Source organism: Sycon ciliatum, chromosome 10 (assembly GCF_964019385.1).
Source record: "Sycon ciliatum chromosome 10, ocSycCili1.1, whole genome shotgun sequence".
Classification (NCBI taxonomy): domain Eukaryota; kingdom Metazoa; phylum Porifera; class Calcarea; order Leucosolenida; family Sycettidae; genus Sycon; species Sycon ciliatum.
In genome coordinates this window covers 26152686-26170452 of record NC_088652.1, presented here as the reverse complement: position 1 = coordinate 26170452, position 17767 = coordinate 26152686, and the positions used below count along the sequence as shown (strand labels likewise).

The following is a 17767-nucleotide window of genomic DNA, read 5'->3' as shown; positions in this document are numbered from 1 at the left end:
GGAACCAGAAACATGCAACGGAACAGACACATCGCCAAACATCACAACACCACGAGCAATATCTAATACACCACCATGCTGCAACAAAAAATCGGAACCAAGAATCATGTCACAGTGAATACCAGGAGACACAACAACCGTGTGCTGGAAAGACAGATTTCCTAGCGACATACACAGATCCATGGATCCAACGACAGGAAGTTGTGCGCCATTGACTGCACACAACCGCGGAGCAGACTCTAGAGGAGGTCGCTCTGTCAAATTAGGCAACAATTGAGAATGCACTAACGACACACTTGAACCAGAATCAACAAGAGCAACAACAGGAGACGAAGACGAAGACGAAAGACAAACATCAACGTGCACAATAATGGGTGAGATCGCACCACATACCTCCTCGAGGGGCTCCACTCGGACGACTGACGGCGGCCCCGTGTCACCAGTCCAACCTAGTTTTTTGCGTGCGGGCAAGATGCAATGAAGTGGCCCTCTTCACCACATCCATGGCACACTCCACGGACAGGCCTCGCAAAACTCTGGCCACGACCACGACTAGGCGCACCAGCACCAGCACCACGAGCAACAAAACGTACATGGTCTTGCTGGGGTCGGGTGGGGCGATACAGACTCACGCTCTCCATTTTCGCCTCCAAAGCAGAGAGACGCGAATCAAAACTCGACAAAAGCGAAGCCAACTGGTCTCGCTCAGATTCCGACTTCAGTGGACCGACTGCTGCGTAGGGGTCACGACCATGAGCAGTGCGACGGGGCTTCACTTCCGGAGCAGCAGCAAATACGGGCTGTGCATACTGGTGAGGTACGGTGCGGGCCTGCTCGCGAGCATAAATAGCACCTACCTCGATGGCCTTTTGGACCGCCGCATCCAAATCAGTGGGCCGAGGTGACGCCAACGCCAAGCGCAAATCCTTCGATGCCTGGCCATCAATAAAAAGTTGCAAAAGCATTGAATCAAGCAGTGCACCTTGTTGTCCTGGGTAGGCTCGACGAGCGAGCCGACGAAGTTCCGTGGCATACCCGTGCTGAGTTTCACTCGCCAGCTTCACTCGCTGGCGAAGACTGGCCTCGTGCATCAATGCTTGCTGGGGCGGCTCAAGACGGACATGCAGAGCCTCGACTGCGTCTGAAAAGTTTATGTCAGGCGTGTGAGTTAGAATTTCGGTGAACATCTCATGAGCTGTACCAACAAGGCGAGCAGGTAGTAGCCGTAGCTTTTGTTCGTCGTCGTACCCACTCAACTCGCATGTGTGGACGAAATGCCTCATGTACGTGGTGAAATCTTGGCCTGGCTGATTTCCGAATGTCTCAGGAAGCAAGACTGGCTTCGGCAGTGGACGTGCATGTGGTGTGTCTGTGTCCGGCAAACGAAAACGATGGGACAACCCTTGTACCGGCGAACTCTCGCGCTCTTCAGCAATGCTCATGTCACAGCCAGCTTCAGCGAAGCTACGCTCTAGCTTTTCTTGTCTCTTGGATTTCGCTGAACGGCCCATTGTGAAAAAAAAAATTGTTTTTGTATTTTTGAATTTTCGAAAAAAAAATATTATCTGCAAAAATTTCCCGTGGACTCGATCGACTATATCGATCTCAATCTATTACGTAACCTATCGTGCGTAGCGGCAAACAACTAAATTTGGCAGAGACAATTCCAAATAGGCAACTACTCTACGGACACAGTGTAGCTAGACTCTACTACCCAGCTAGCAGATATCCTAACAACAGACACTAGACAGCAGTCAGTATGCAATCATGCACAAAACACGGACACAGAAAATGTTACGAAAATGTTTGGCCAGACAGGTTGGCGCCAATGCTTGACCTATGGACTGTAAACCATGGTAAACAATGCATGCAACAAGAAAACGACGAGCAGAAAGAAACACAATGCAGAAAGGAAAATATTGACGAAGAGAGTGGATGAGGATATGGTTTCACTTGCGTGGGCCTTCGTGGTTCTTCATAGTCGGCGCCGGATCTCCGAAGGCGTACATACTCCGCCAGCGATGTAGTGGTGGACGTTTTCCGCTGCCACCAGTGTTAGCTGCTCCCGGCTAATGATGCCCCCTCACACCGGAACACAGGGGTTTTATATGATTGGATAATTAGAAGTATTCGAGAAGAGTGTAGACAAGGAGAACAGGACAACGACAACTCAAGACTAGACTACAACAGAACTGGAGCATGCGCTCTTCTATGTGAGTGCTCATTGCCAAGGGGAACGAGCGGGAAATACAAATAGTGAGTATTCAGGTCGTAGCATACATACACCTATTACACTACAACTTGAAACTGAGCTGCACATTTTAATAAGTTGGAGGAAGTAAATATAATTATTGCTAAAATTTGTCAGTTTACAGTAGCCTGCTCCGCTGCTCGAAGAGTGCTCAATAGGACAATATATAGGGCACAGCCTTCGACAAAAGGGAGAGAGGGAGAGAGAGAGAGAGAGAGAGAGAGAGAGAGAGAGAGAGAGAGAGAGAGAAAGAGAGTGTGCATGTGTGTGTGTGTGTGTGTGTGTGCGTGCGTGCGTGTGTGTTTGCAGAGCGGGAGAGATAGAAGGGGGGAACTGTGTTTCAACTAAGAATTTCACGTAGTCACGTTCATCAGGTTGCCCTGTGATCGGTACTACCAAGAGTAGATAAACAAGAGTGTGCAACTCCGGGATGGGTTGGTCCGCGGCGGAATTTTTTGTTGACATGATCTTTTCGACGATGCACGCGCTGCGAGTCTTTTGGAAAGTGTTGCCTCGTGCACTTGGCCGGGCTTTACATTACAAAGTCGGGGCCCAGCGCGTGCTCTCACACTGCTCTGGGGCAAAATGCGCGTTCTTCTGAAAAAAATGACGTCAAGAAAAAATTCGGCCGAGGGCGGGGGTATGTGCAGATTGTGCAGAAGAGATCCGGAGTTGCACACTCTTGTTTATCTACTCTTGGTACTACACTTCATTGTTAAAAGATGATAATATAGGATTTTGGCCAGGTTTTGCCCCAATAGCACCGAATTGGGGAAAAAAACATGAAAAGCCAGGCCGTTTCACTCCACTAGCAACAGTACAGTGTGTGGTTCGAACCCCAGTTGAGCTACCTTTTTGGGACCTTTACGAGTTTCATATTTCGCGGCACTACAAACATCATGGCAAATCACCAAATGTGGGAGCTCGCCAGAGCCAGTGCTCATCTTCTTTTTTTACGAATGGACTGCATGTGAAACTCGGAGTTGCAACACAGATCCCCCCCCCCCCCTCCCTCTCTCTCTCTTGTGCCCTTCGTAATTTATATTTTTTCAATTGTATTTGTCTCACAAGTTCTACACCAGTCACACAGATCATACTATAAAGACTGGTTGGTATGCTGAATTAATCCCTTCCGCGCTGAGACCTTTCCAACGGTGTGTCGATTGTCGCGAGGGACCTATTTTGACGGAGTTACGAAAATTTGTATACTGATCTATGCCCTGCGATATACTGCACAAACCTCATGACGAATAGATGTCATTAGGCGTTTGCCATACAGGTCACATGATGTCTACAGACATCATTAGTACGAAAAGTGGAAAAGGGTTAATTTGCACCTTGAAGTGACCACAAGAATGGCGAACTGTCCTCATCTTTAGCTATAATTTAAGACAATTTAGTGCCATAAAATCTCACACTGTCAGGGTGGCAGCACCGGCGATCACTGGTGTGCACGGTCTACAAACCACCTTGCAGTGGTCAACTCTAGCAATCTGCTCCTGGACCAGTCACGTACGATGTGGGCCAGAGTTGACCACTGCCTAACTTTGCTGGCGATGATTTACCAACGGACTTTAGTACTCATTGCACTGGTTTACAATCATAATCACATTGCGCCGGGATAGCGGGAGAGGTTGCAAGATTACTGGCGATGTGAACTGACCCTAAATGGATTCATAACCACTGAGTAGTAAAATACCACTACTCCCTGATCATAACACAGTCCTTTTACGTGTTTCACCCGATAGTGCCTTATTTGGTATGCATGGTTTGAGCAGGGTTTGAACCTTAGCTGGTACGCTGTATTTGTGCTGTAGTTCATACACAATATTACAGTGCATATTCGCTGCCATATTGCCTATAAGGTTGGTGGCTATAGCAATGTTAACTTCGACAAGCAGCAGAGGTGAGAATGACAGGCGAAGGTACCTAACAGTAATATACCGGCTATAGTCATCAGTTTCTCAACTTCATTTTCACTTGCCATAACTAAGTGTACACAGTGACAGTCACCGCGTATACCGTAAAGTCCGCTGCAAACGCCCACCCCCTTTTTTGCAAGATCTGCTGGCCTGCACCGCACTGACCCCATGCACTGACACCATGCACTGATCCCATGCACTGACTCCATGCACTGACTCCATGCACTGACTCCATGCGCAGAATGGCGTGCTTTCTAATTCTTTTCTGGCGGCAGGCAGAAGGAACTCTCTTCCAGCTGACTGTCGACAGGCCCAGTCTCTTGCACGCCTTCATAAACATGGTTAAACTTCACCTAGGCGGTTGCCAGTAAAAAGGCAGTCGCCTGTTGGGACCCCCCCCCCCCAGTAAAATAATTAAAAAACGACTACTACTACTACTAATAATTTAATTGTAACATTTGGAAAATGTGGGCACAAGTTATGCGATCGAGTCCACCAACCAAATGAGATTTTGAACAGTCAGACATACACAAACTGACAAGGAGTACTGTGAACTGGCTAATATTCGCGGCGGATTAATTTTCGCTATTTTCGCGAGAAAAGCGTAACGCGAATATTATCCAGCGTGAAATCAAACTTCAGGGCTCACAGCATCACACAAAAGCGTGGGCGCCATTTTGGACAGGCCGCTGTCACACGAGCCAGCCAGCATGCCAGAATCGTGTACATCCGATCAGGCAGATATCTCTGAAAACTTGAAAGTGGGGTGCATTCAAAATGTTCATTTGTACCAATGCTTTTGCCTAGGCCTCTGAAACTCTAGGAACATACTCTCAATACCCATTGTAAGGATTTGTCTGAGAATTTTTTGTTTTAATCGATACGGTTTGGCGTACATATGGAGCCAAAGTATCAGTTGGTGCAGGCGTAATTCTGATTTGGATTATTGTACTAAAATTGAAAAGTCTCTCGGAGAAGTTCTTCTAATTTTCCTACTGAACATTTTAAGCTATTGGCCATCACAATCGGGCCAGAGACGGGTACAAACGAACATTTCAAAGGCAACCCTATCTGCAGTGCAGCCGCGAGGAAGAACCGCGCGCGCTGCACTCGTTGTGAATGCGAAAACAACACTAGCAGCAAAGCAATTTTTTGAAATGTTTTTGCTACTCGCCTGGCGTTTCATCGCTGTGTCCTCCAGGAGTTATCATGGTTATGGCAGACCGAAGAAATACATGGCCAGCACAACGGCGAAGCCATTGGACTTGTTCTCTTGCAACGAAATGGAGTTGCAAATCAGATGATTCACAACTCCACATCGTCACCACTGCGCTACACGGCTCTTCACAGACCAGCCGTATATTTACGTTTACACAACAGGACTTCACGGCGGAGAAACTAAAACTAGAACACGACGTGAGTCATTGCTCCATGCCGTCAAGGAATGCTAGTCCTTTCCCTCTCCCGTCACCCGCGCCTGTGCATCAGCGGCGTAGCTGCCCGGTTGTAGATGTTGAACTCTTTCGTCAACGACTGCAGGATTCTGCTCGGGGCTACTTTTCGCAGGACTCCGTGTGCGGACAGTCTGAATGAAGCCTTCGGCCGACAAGGCCAACACTGCTCGCAAAATAATCCACTTGGAAGGAAACAAGAACTACCGAAATGAAATAGAGATAGTGAGACAGTCTTCGGCCATCTCCTTCACCATTCACGACTCAGTCCTTGTCACAGCAACTAAGCCCAAGCAAGTCAAAATCTCCTTGCGCGACTGCGTTCTACGCCTGCGCTTAGCGGTCACGCGAGTTCGTTTCTATGGTGATCAGATCCAAGATGTCCTCCCACGTAATCGAGGTTTTGGCATGGTTGCTGTGAGCCCTGAACTTCAACAGTGGGTGTATGTAGGTGGCCCCGGTGCTTCGCGAAATTTTGCCATCGTAAACTCGCTGGTTCTAAGAAATCGCGACAATTTAGCGACGCGAATATTGGGCGGTTTACAGTACTGAGACATTCCAAGGCATGAACGTCAGCTTGAGCACCGCTCGATAGCGCTAACCAAAGGCCTTCCAACTTGGAAGGTTCATGGATATTAGTGCTAATTCCAAAGAGAGAAAGGCAAGCGCCATCTTGTGTCCACATTTTCCATGTTACAATTTTTTCCCTGGCTCACCATCTGAGTTCTTACTACTAATACAAGGATGGCAATAAACAGAATCAGCTGAAGCGTCATTTCACCAAGGTTTTATAGAGATGTCACGACCAAATTCTAGAGAAAGTGGTCAATAAAACCCTTCGTGAAATGACGCTTCAGCTGGTTCTGTTTATTGCCATCCTTAAACTTTTGTTCAAACTACTGACAGTCGACAAATTTTCGACCCATTCAAATGTTGGCCTCCCTGGGCTAAAACACATTTTGGCTGCAACCCATTTCCGGCCTGTACTGCTGCTGCCTGTATACACTGTCACACTGAACCTTGCAAAACAAAATTTCGGCTGCAACTAATCTTCGGCCAAATATGATCAGGCCGAAAATAGCCACAAATAAATATGCTCCGAATATTTAGGGAATTACAATACTCATTGGGCGAAATATTGGCAAAGTTATTTATTTGGTGCAGCTGAGAGCCTGTTGCCGGAATGGCGGTGTTTTCAAGTGCAAGGAATACGCTGCAATGGAGTTTGGGAATTCTGAAGAAATTACACTACTACCTGATACTACTCAAAACCTTTACTAGTACTTGAAAGAACCCGAACTTAGACAGCAAAAGGATGCAAAGCAAAGCAATGGAGGAGCAAGAAGTACATGTAACAAGAAGTAACAAGAAAACACAATTTTAACTCCGAGCAACAATCCTGTCAGCAAGAATTACACGGAAGAGGTCATTCTTTACTACCAATACTACTGTCGTGGACATGGAAATCCAGTCGATTGGCCGCGGCCGGCGCCCTCAGCGCGTACAGAACGCTGCATGCAGTACACATGTTGATCCTATGCGAAATGCATGTGTGTACCGCATACCAAAGGCTGCATGGCCGGCGCCCTGGGGCCGCTAGACGTGCGACCGCATTTCCACGTCCATGACACTACACAGGTGTGAGTGTGTGTTCGTGTATATATTTATTTATTTATTCAACATCTTATGGCTTCCGATGGCAGCCAAAACGGGAAGATGTGGGTGATAACCAACCATGGTAAAAGAAGGAGAAGTTTATATACATGAAAAGGAAACAGCCAAAAAGTTATAATGGCCGAAGAGAGGCTTTCAACTTCACAGCTGTCCAAAATCATATCAGAACTCTCACTGGATGTTAACCTGTAGAGTGTGCTGCGTACAATGCTCAGCCAATCTACCCTATGTCTTTCAGCCTATCATACAATGGTCAGCCAATCTACCCGATGTCTTTCAGCCTATCATACAATGGTCAGCCAATCTACCCGATGTCTTTCAGCCTATCGTACAATGCTCAGCCAATCTACCCTATGTCTTTCGGCCTATCGTACAATGCTCAGCCAATCTACCTGATGTCTTTCAGCCTATCGTACAATGCTCAGCCAATCTACCCTATGTCTTTCAGCCTATCATGCAATGCTCAGCCAATCTACCCGATGTCTTTCGGCCTATCGTACAAGGTGACATGGGACCGCTTCACGGTAATCTTCGGGACAGCAGTGACCAGGACAGGTACAATGTACATGCCAGAACGTGTGGGGGACAGCCTGTCTTGGTATGCGTGCGTGCGTGCGTGCGTGCGTAAGGGCAATTCTGTCGGTAGACTCTCTCCCAAGAGGCCACCACCGCATGGTCTAGGAAGTTTCGTACTCATGTCGACCGCGGCGTCGGACCTAACCCCGGGCCGAGTCCGACCAGATACGACAAATTCAATACTATATACAGTACAGCACGAGTACGTACCTGGACATTTACCATTGCCATTGCGCCGACGAGAGAACTTGTCTGGCCGCGAGTATTCCGATAGGATGATCACCGGGTCACTGCCTCTTCTTGACTATCAGCAACACAGTGCAACACAGACTGTGCCTACTAGCACAATACCAGTTACAGCGGTACGTCTAGAAGGAGAGCAAAATCTCTTCCAACTCCAACACTCGCCTCAACTGACTACCCTCGAAGAAGAAGATTCACACCAGTTTAGTGGTCGTGAGCATGCGCACTCAGTGGCAACCGTACGAACTAACTAAAGCCTTTCCATACATGTACTACTGCTAGTACTGGTGCTCGATGTTTTCATTTCAGTTTGTTTGGTGACACCAAAATTAGTGTACCGCTAAAGACACTTGGTCGACACTTTGTTGACACGTTACCCAATTACCGGCCTACCAAGTGCCTCTGGCGACCGCTAACAGCAACTGTGGAGCGGTGCAGTGCCCTTTTTGGAGTAACGTGTACGTAGTGCCCGTGGATTATTGACCCCGCGACCCCATCTACAGTCCATTCAGAAAAAGATGGGCTCTGGCTCTGGCGAGCTCCCGTATTTGGCGATTTTTCGTGATTTCATTGTACACAGTGCAGTGCTGCGAAATTTGAACTTTGAAAAAGAGTCCAAAAAGGGTACCTGAACTGGGGTTCGAACCCCACAATGCACTGTTGCAGGCAGGGTCGAACGGCCTGGATTTTGATGGTTTTTTCCAATTCAATGCTTCTGGGGCAAAACCTGGCCGATATCCTATTCTTGTTATGGCTTGCTTTTTGGACAAAATAGACTTCAGAAACATAATTGGAAGAGGATTCCATAGGGGATTGCAGAAAAAAATTCTAGAAAAACTCAAAGTTTGACCCATTTATGGCCAAAAGCTAGAAGTTCATCTTTTTCTGAATGGACTGTACGTGGCTGTCCGCGCTACTTCTTGAATCATACTGACTGGCGTCCGGCATCGTCCCGAATTTGGCCGCAATCATATCTGCTCTCGGGAGCCATACAGGCTCCCTGACCTGCTCCTTCTCCGCCATCGTCAATTATGTACTGCGCATACACCCAGGCCAGGACTGAACTACTTACTTGCGGGAAGGAGTATTACAATTTTTGCAAGATGGAACTGGAAAACGACAAAGAAGAAGCGTGGGAATCTGGCGGCAATGGCTGGGATGTAAGTCCAACATTGCTGGTGCTAGAGTTGCCACTGCTTGCTTATAAGGGAATCATGTGTGTTGCCTTTTCACCTTTTCCCACGTCCTCCTCCGACTGTACTCCCAGGACTGAACTTACGGGAAGGAGTGCTTCCAAGATTGGAGACGAAGAAGAAGAAGCCGCAATCCGGCGGTAATGGCTGGGATGTAAGTCCAACATTGCGGGTGCTAGAGTTGCCACTGCTTGTTTATAAGGGATTCCTGTGTGTTGTCCTTTTTTGCCTTCTCCCAAGTTCTCCTCCGACTGTACTGGTGAACGCTCTCACATGTGTTGCCCTTTGCAGGCAGTAGAAGTGAGGGGTGGGGGGGGGGGCAGCACATCCTGGCATCTAGCGATGCTGGGTGGAACTAGGCAATCTGACCTTTCCTCTTACTCCAATGATGGTATGGATGGGGAGTTCTTGAACGTCCTCAGTGGTGTTAGAGTGAACTGTGCAACTCCGCAATCGCCGTGATAGCAGCGGACCAATGCCGATGTCGATGCTCCTTCCTTTTTCTCTGTCACAGGCTGCGTTCTTGAGAAGTAGCGTTATTTCTGCAGTCCAAGAAGGACGGCACAATGGTGAGTGGAACTTCGTGGGTGTGCAGCCTTGCTAGTTGAGTTGTAAATCAACCATTCTTCCTGTCTCTGACTTCTTCAATGCCCTCCTCAGTGTCCATGTCGCATTGAACTGGTCCGATGAGACTGCTATTGCACACATAGTGAGGGAACTCCCACACGGGAACTCGGAAGTACTGCTACAGTACAGGCCCTCATCAGACTATGTACATAGAACATCCAGTACAAAAATCACATAAAACCTAAAAGGCTACAATTTTCCACGCTTGCATTCAGACTATACATTTTACAAAACAAGTCGTGCAATATACATGCAACCTTTGACCGGAATTGACCCTGCACAATTGCCCAATGGGCCTGGGATGCATGAAAGCAGCGGACAGTCGTACCCGGGTACAAAGTTTGTACGACTGCCTGGTGAAAGTATGATAAATGCAGGAAAGTTGCCTTGTACAGGGGTTCGCACCCTGCCTGAAAGGATCGGGCAGCTTTTTAGGCTTCCCGCCAGGTTCTTGTTGTTGTCTTGGAAACTTCTATGTAAATGTGACTTATAGGCTGTTTTGTACCTAGTCTGAAGAGGGCCTAAGGTGGCAGTTGCTTACATGATGTGCGTGCGTCGTTGTCACAGTGTCAACTTTTAAGCCAGATGTACTCGGACCTACATGGAGTCTGAAAGTAGTCAACTGGCGAACTACAATTGAATTTTAGACTTTAGATGCGCTTGGTCAGCTCTTTCAGTTTCACAATGCATTGCACTCAGCATCGCTTCTCGGAATATCTTGTCAGGGTAGCTGTGGAACACATCCTCCCCAGTGGGGGACTCCGGGAACAGCAAATGTGTTGTTCATTTTAGGCTTGTTTTTATGGTACATACATGTACAAATCCCCATTGAAAAGACATAGTGCACACCAGAAACGGCAAATAGATGTTGGGAACCGCAAAGACCACCCTTCCTTGCCAAGTTCCCTGAGGGTGTGGAGAGGGGGGGGGGGGAGAGAGGGAGAGATGGGGGAGGAGGGACATTCCTGCACTGCTTAGCATGAATCACAGGAGCATTTTCAGAAATTGCTTGTACATTTGTACCAGTTGTAACCAACAAACGCATTCTCATTGAGCTTTGACTTAAGGACGTCAGCAAGGCGCTGTTGCATCGCTGACGTCTTGTCGTGATTCTGTGAATGATATTTTGTGCGAGTTTGCATCGTACGCAGCATCGCAGGTCGTGTCGCATTGCGCATCACACTGCAAACTGCTTCTGTGAATCCCACGTGAATGGGAACTTGATTCCAATGGGAATGTAATCCATTGCCAACAGGTGCATTCCCAAGCTGCGCATCGCACTGCAAAATTGCTCCTGTGCATGTGTCGTATCCATACGATTGGCACGTGCCTTTTAGGCCTCTACGGGACAAGTATGCCGTATTTAGTTGTTTTATTATTTATCTATCTCCCGTAAACGGGTTCATAATCGTCTTTATTTTATATTTCCCCACATGGCTCCCGCTCTTTATGCAACAGTTCGTACGCATATTTATTACGGTGATACGCTATTGCATGCGGGACCAGCAATCTCGTGGCCATGGACTTCCATGGCCGCAACTAGATACTATTGCGTTGACTTTCCTTCTCTCTCTCTCTCTCTCTCTCTCTCTCTCTCTCTCTCGCAACTTCGTCTTTACGGCAAGTCACGACTTTCTCCCCTCTCGTTTTGATAAGTATCGTTTGATATTATGTCTGACCGTAAGATGTGAGTCTCGATGTGAAAGTATAGGCGTGTGTGTGTGTGTGTGTGTGTGTGTGTGTGTGTGTATATGTGTGTAAGTATGTGAATGCGGGTGCTGTACATGTGAGGGCATGGCGCGGCGAGTGAGTGTGTCTAGGTGTGGTGTGACCCGAACATGTCTAAATATGTCTGATGTGCGAGTGTATGTGGTGTCGGTATGTTTAATAATGTAATTGTAGTTACGGCCACCACTGCACGGCCTGTAATGGGATAGTTGTAGATTAGTCATGTTTGGTGCCGCGGCTCCGGGGCCTAACTCCGGGCCGCCGGACTACGACATTTGGCGCAGTGAACAGGATCCGATACTATTGTGTGCTTTGTGTCTGTTGTCCTCAGTACTGTAGGGACCCGTCACACCCTGACGGTGCAACTACGGGCGGCACGGAACGCCGCCGCCCCGCATCGTAACTGTGATGGCCGACGGGCACTTAGAAAATTTCAAAATTTCAAGAGACGGCGGAACGCCGACAAGTCGCCACGGTCCCGGGCGGTTCGGGACACCGCCGCCCGAACCAAACAGAAGAAACATGCCTCGCCATCTCGCCAACGGCGTAACTGGGAGCGTGTGCTCAAACTCCGGGCGAAAAAGAAACAACAAAGACGACAGCAACACAACAACGGCAGTGGCGAAATGGTGGTCACCCCGGCCCCTCGGTCCGTCGACACCTCGGCCGTCGACTCTGGCTTGGAGGACCTTCAAGACTGGTCCACGACGGACATGTCCTTGGACGAATACTTCCGTCGGACCGAGGGAAACTGGCTGAGGTTCGAAGATCAGGATTGACCGTCATGAACCTCAGCCAGGTCGGTGAGTACCCATGCCTGCGTGAATGGTTGTCGTTTTCATATTTGGTGACTTGTTTCCTTTTTTTTGGCTATTTCTTTATTTATTTTTGTTGGGTATGGCATTCCTATGATGAGCGATTATGACGGAACGTACGACTCGTGGAATGGTGCAGCATTCCCGGTATGGGAGTACGCGCCGCCGCATGCGGCGCAACGACCCTGAGGGTGCCGCCGGGTACAATCGATTGCATCGTACCTGGTATTGGATAAGGGATTGTTGTGCTGTATGTTCGTACGGTAACGCAATGCATCGGGTTCTGGTAACATGGTGGAGCGAGCTGGAAATCGTCCTCAGTTGCCAGTTTCGTTCCACCGAGTGGTAGTGTTTTCTGTTCTTTGGTGTTGGCTCTCCGTCCGTTTCTTCTTCTTTTGCTATTCTTCTTGTTCTCTTTTGCTTCTAGAATGGCACAGAGAGGAACCCGTGCCCAAATGGCTGCCGCGGCGGCTGCCCCGCAACCTGCTGTTGCCGGTGGTCCCGTCGCCGGAAGAGCTCCGGCTCCTGCTGGTGCTGCTGCTGCTGCTGCTCCTCCTGGTGCTGCTGCTGCTCCTGCTGCTGCTGCTGCTCCTGCTGCTGCTCCTGCTGCTCCTGCTGCTCCTGCTGCTGCTGCCGCTCCTGCTGCTGCTGCTCCTGCTGCTGCTGCTCCTGCTGCTGCTGCTGCTCCTGCTGCTGCTGCCGCTCTTGCTGCTGCTGCTGCCGCTCCTCTTGCTGCCGTGCTCGCTCCTCCAGGTCCTCTTCCAGGTGTCGCGGCTCAACCGGCTCCGATGCCAGTGCTCCCAGGGCACCCTGCCGCCTACTTCGGCGGGTATGGAGGGGATGTCCAACCCAATCGGCCGCTCATCATGCCAGAGGCTTTTAACGGTGAGGGTGATTGGGAAGAGTATAACCTGTATTTCGAGGAATGTGCAAACATAAATGGGTGGACTGAGGCAGTACGGGCACAGTTTCTAGGGGTCAGACTAAGGGGGGCGGCTCAACGATTTTAACCACCCTTCCCTTAGGACATAGGAGGGACTGGCCGCGGCTACTTGAAGAAATGGGTCGCCGATTTGCCCCCATTGGTAATGGACGTCAGCTCAAAGCTCAATTTAAGAGCAGACGCCGCCAGACTGGGGAACCACTAGCCCGTTATTGTGATGATTTAAGACGGTTGGTGGTGCGAGCTTATCCCACGATGACTGCAGACAATCAGGGGGAATTGTTGAGGGACCAATTCATTGATGGGCTTTCTCCCTCCAATTTGCGATTACGGGTATTAGAGAACCCAACCTTTAATGTGGATGAGGCCCTGGAGTATGCTTTGCATCTAGAGAGGGTATGGGACGGTACGGATTTGACCGCTGTCCATCAAGAATCACATGAAGCTCTAAACATGCAGTTAGTAGCCGCAGCCAGTGCTCCTGTGTCCCCCTGTCCGCCATCCGTGCAGCGTAGACTGACCGATATGGAATCGGAAATGAAACTGATGACAGAGAAACTTGATAAATTGTTAGCTGTCAGACCGAACGTGCCTTCTGTTCCCCCATTTGGGAGAAATGACCGTGAGGGGCCGGGGGGAAGTAACCGGGTTTGGAGAAATGTACCCTCAAACAGGGGAAACCGCCAGGGAAACTTCCAGTGACCGGCACACGGGGTAGTGATGTCGGTCAAGTAAAGAAACCCCCAGGCCCTCAGCACGGGATCCGCCCCCGGGGATTGACAGCAGAGCAGACCAGGGCGTTAGGCGCAATAACCCATCGTATTACTTGTAGATCAAAGGGGTCCACTAAGGGATCTAGTACCTCCGAGAATTGGAGGGCTCCAATGGGTTCTGCCGTTTCGGAAAATTGGAGGGCTCAAACGTGTTCTGCTGTTGTTGAGGGGGTCCGGACACCAGAGGTCCTGGTAGAAGAACCTGTTTGTAACGATTATCAGTTGCCTAATCCTTGTGTTCTGTCTTGTTTGGATGAATGTGGGAGCGAGCGTACGGACATGTTGGTGCCTGGAGCGGTGAATGGATGTCCAGTGGACGCTCTGATTGATACAGGATCCGCCGCTACGTTGTTGTCAGAGGATTTTGCCGACCGCCTACCTAAGGAGCTGGAAAAGGAAACCTCTGACCAAGGCCCGAAGTTGATTGGCGCCAACGGACAACCACTGGAAGCCGTGGCATCAGCAATTGTTCAGTTGGAACTCGGAGATGCAACCTGTTGGCACCGGGTAAGAATTGTTAAGGGGTTGCCACGTGATTGTATTGTTGGCCGGGACGTATTATCCCACATTCCTTGCACAATTTCTTCGGGACAAGGGCGAATGTTCTTCTCTACCTCCCCCGCCTCAATCAGTACTGTGGGTTCGGATTATGGAGTGTTGAAACTGAAATCTAAAGTGACGATCCCGAGCAAGCATGAGATGATCGTTCCGGCCAAACTTAAACGATACGGTCACGCAGTAAAACCAGTACACGTAGCATTAGTGGAGGGTCTCCCTGGTCTGTCAGACTCGCATGACATCAATATAGCGTGTTCACTAGTTTCCTTGCCTGCCGGGGAGTTTGGAGTGAGAGTCCTTAACAATTCAGACCGTGAAGTGAAATTGTCACGAAAACTGGAGATAGCCAAAGTGTGTGAGATTGAACAGGTATGTGACGAATCTTCTGTTTGGGAAGATCAATTGCCATGCTCGTCGGGTTGGGAAGTGCTGTGTACGTGATGTGATAAGGCGCGCATGCGCGCCTGGGCTCGTGGCTGGTTTTGCATGCTTGCTGTGCTGGACTAGGTCCGAGAATGTGAGCTCTCTTTTCCTTGTCTTTCTGTTCCTTGATTATTACAATAACTGTACGAACCTGAGTAATGCTGTGTGTGGGCCCTTAGGGCCAGACATAACAATTGGCGACGAAGATGGCAGGACGCAACTCCAGATTAGAAATTTTCGAAACTGGGGATTTTGACGAGTATGCAGAGAGACTCAATTTTCATTTTCTGGCTAATGACATTGGCCAAGTTGCAGACGATGCAACCGAGACAGTACAGACAGCGGCAGACAAGAAAAAGTGCGCCGTGCTGATTAGTCAACTATCCGGTCAGGTTTATTCCACACTGAAGAATTTGTGCCTCCCAGATAAACCAGGGCAGAAGAAGTTCGAAGAGTTGCTGAAGCTCCTCTGTGATTATTTCAAGCCCAAGATTAGTGTAGTTGCTGCTACCTATCAATTTCAGAAAACCCTGCAGAAGGAGGGCGAGTCTGCGATCATGTTCGCGGCTCGATTGAAACGGGCAGCCATGGACTGCAAGTTTGAAGCTTATCTCGACAGGGCCTTGCGTGACCAGTTCATCACTGCGATCGGTTCTACCAGCACGACGAAGGAAATCCTGGCGAAGGCTGAGGAGACGACAACATTTCAGCAGGTTGTCGACATGGCCACGGCTCATGAGACAGCTTTCCGCGAGTCTGAGAAGTTTTCAACGCAGGTTCATGCAGTACGCGGAGAGCCGGGGCTCGCCGACAACGCCACGTTCAAATCTGACAAGCCCTGTTTCCGCTGTGACAAGCTGGGACATCGACCGGATGAGTGCCACTTCAAATCTGCGAAGTGTCGTGCTTGCGGCAAACTGGGACACATCGAACGAGCCTGCCTAAAGAAGAAAGCGGCCAGGTCCGTCAAGCATGTCGGGACAACATCAAACCCCGGTGAGCTTGTTCCTTGTAATGATTCTGTACCGATGTTGAATGTGAATGCCACCATGAGTGACAGAGCTGTAGCACCGTACACTACGCCTGTCGAGCTAAATGGGGTCCAGGTGCACTTGGAAATTGATACGGGTAGCACCGTCACACTGCTAGGAAAAAATGATTTTCTGAAATGCAATGGCTCCGTGTCTGAGCTGGTACCGTCCAGCATCACCCTATCTACATACACAGGAAATCCAATCAAATGTCTGGGTGAAATCGAAATGAAAATGGCTTTGGGTGGTGTAGAGGAGAATGTTCTGGTCAGAGTTACTGAATGTGATGGTCCGTCTCTCTTAGGCCGGGATGTCTTGTCCAGATTTACTTTGCCATGGAAATCTATATTCAAAGTGGGCACTGGCGGGCAATCCACTACCGATTTCGTTAAGAAATACCCGAATCTGTTTGACAACTCCACTGTGGGTACGGTGCAAGGGGTGCAAGTAAAGCTGCACGTGTCAGATGAACAACCGGTCTACAAACGAGCAAGACCAGTACCTCTAGCAATTCGACAGCGGTACATCGACGCGTTGAACAAACTCGAGGCTGATGGGGTGATTGAGAAAGTGACGCATTCCGAATGGGCCTCACCAACGGTACAAGTAGAAAAACCAGGAGGAGGATTACGGATTTGCGCAGATTACAGTGGGACTATTAACAAGCATTCAGAATGTGAACAGTACCCACTCCCCACCCTCGAGGAATTGTTGCACAAGTTGGGCCCGGGAGGGAAGTTTACCAAACTCGACTTGTCCCAAGCATACCACCAGCTAGAGGTAGCACCGGAAAGCAGGAAATACACCACCATCAACACAATTCAGGGCCTGTACCAGTACAAACGCTTACCGTTTGGTTTCCACAGTGCCGTATCCATTTTCCAAAGGGTAATGGAAGAAACCTTGGTTGCGCTACCAGGCAGCGGCGGGTACATTGATGATGTGCTGTGTACCGGGGAAAATGATGAAATCCATGAGGAAAACGTGGACCGGGTACTCCATCGACTGGATGAGAAAGGTTTCAAATTGAATCCGGAGAAATTCTGTTACATGGCTGAGGCACTCTCTTACTTAGGTCACACGATCAGTGGGCAGGGCGTCTCCCCTTCAACAGCCAGGATACAGGCACTGAAAATGGCCAAACCACCACAGAATGTTGCCGAATTGCAATCTTTCATCGGTTCTGCAAATTTCGTGCGGAAGTTTGTGCCTCATTTCGCAGAAATTGCAGCTCCTTTGTACGACCTCTTGAAAAAGGGTGGGAAATGGCACTGGGAGACCACTCACGAGCAAGCTTTTGGCAAATTGAAAGATGCTATGTGTTCAGAAGCCCTACTGGCACACTATGATTTACAAAGGCCAACAGTGTTGCAAGTGGATGCTTCGGGAGTGGGCCTTGGCGCAGTCCTACTGCAGAAGCAGGAGAATGGCGAATTACGACCGATCGCATTCATGTCGCGTAAGCTGACCCCAGCAGAGTCACGCTATGCTCAAATTGAAAGAGAAGCATTGGCTGTGGTGTTCGGAGTGACCAAATTTCGCCAGTACCTACTCGGTAG

At 49.2% G+C, this 17767-nt stretch overlaps 1 protein-coding gene across 1 annotated transcript in view; it reads right to left on the bottom strand.

Moving 5' to 3' along the window:
• LOC135826770 (sushi, von Willebrand factor type A, EGF and pentraxin domain-containing protein 1-like) overlaps positions 1–8277 on the bottom strand; it is a 32350-nt gene extending 24073 nt beyond the window's left edge. Inside the window, exon 1 of the mRNA XM_065339376.1 lies at positions 8085–8277. Coding sequence (XP_065195448.1) covers positions 8085–8105 — 21 coding nt within the window. The 5' untranslated portion in view covers positions 8106–8277. The remainder of the gene's footprint in view (positions 1–8084) is intronic.
• Between the last annotated feature and the right edge of the window lie 9490 nt (positions 8278–17767).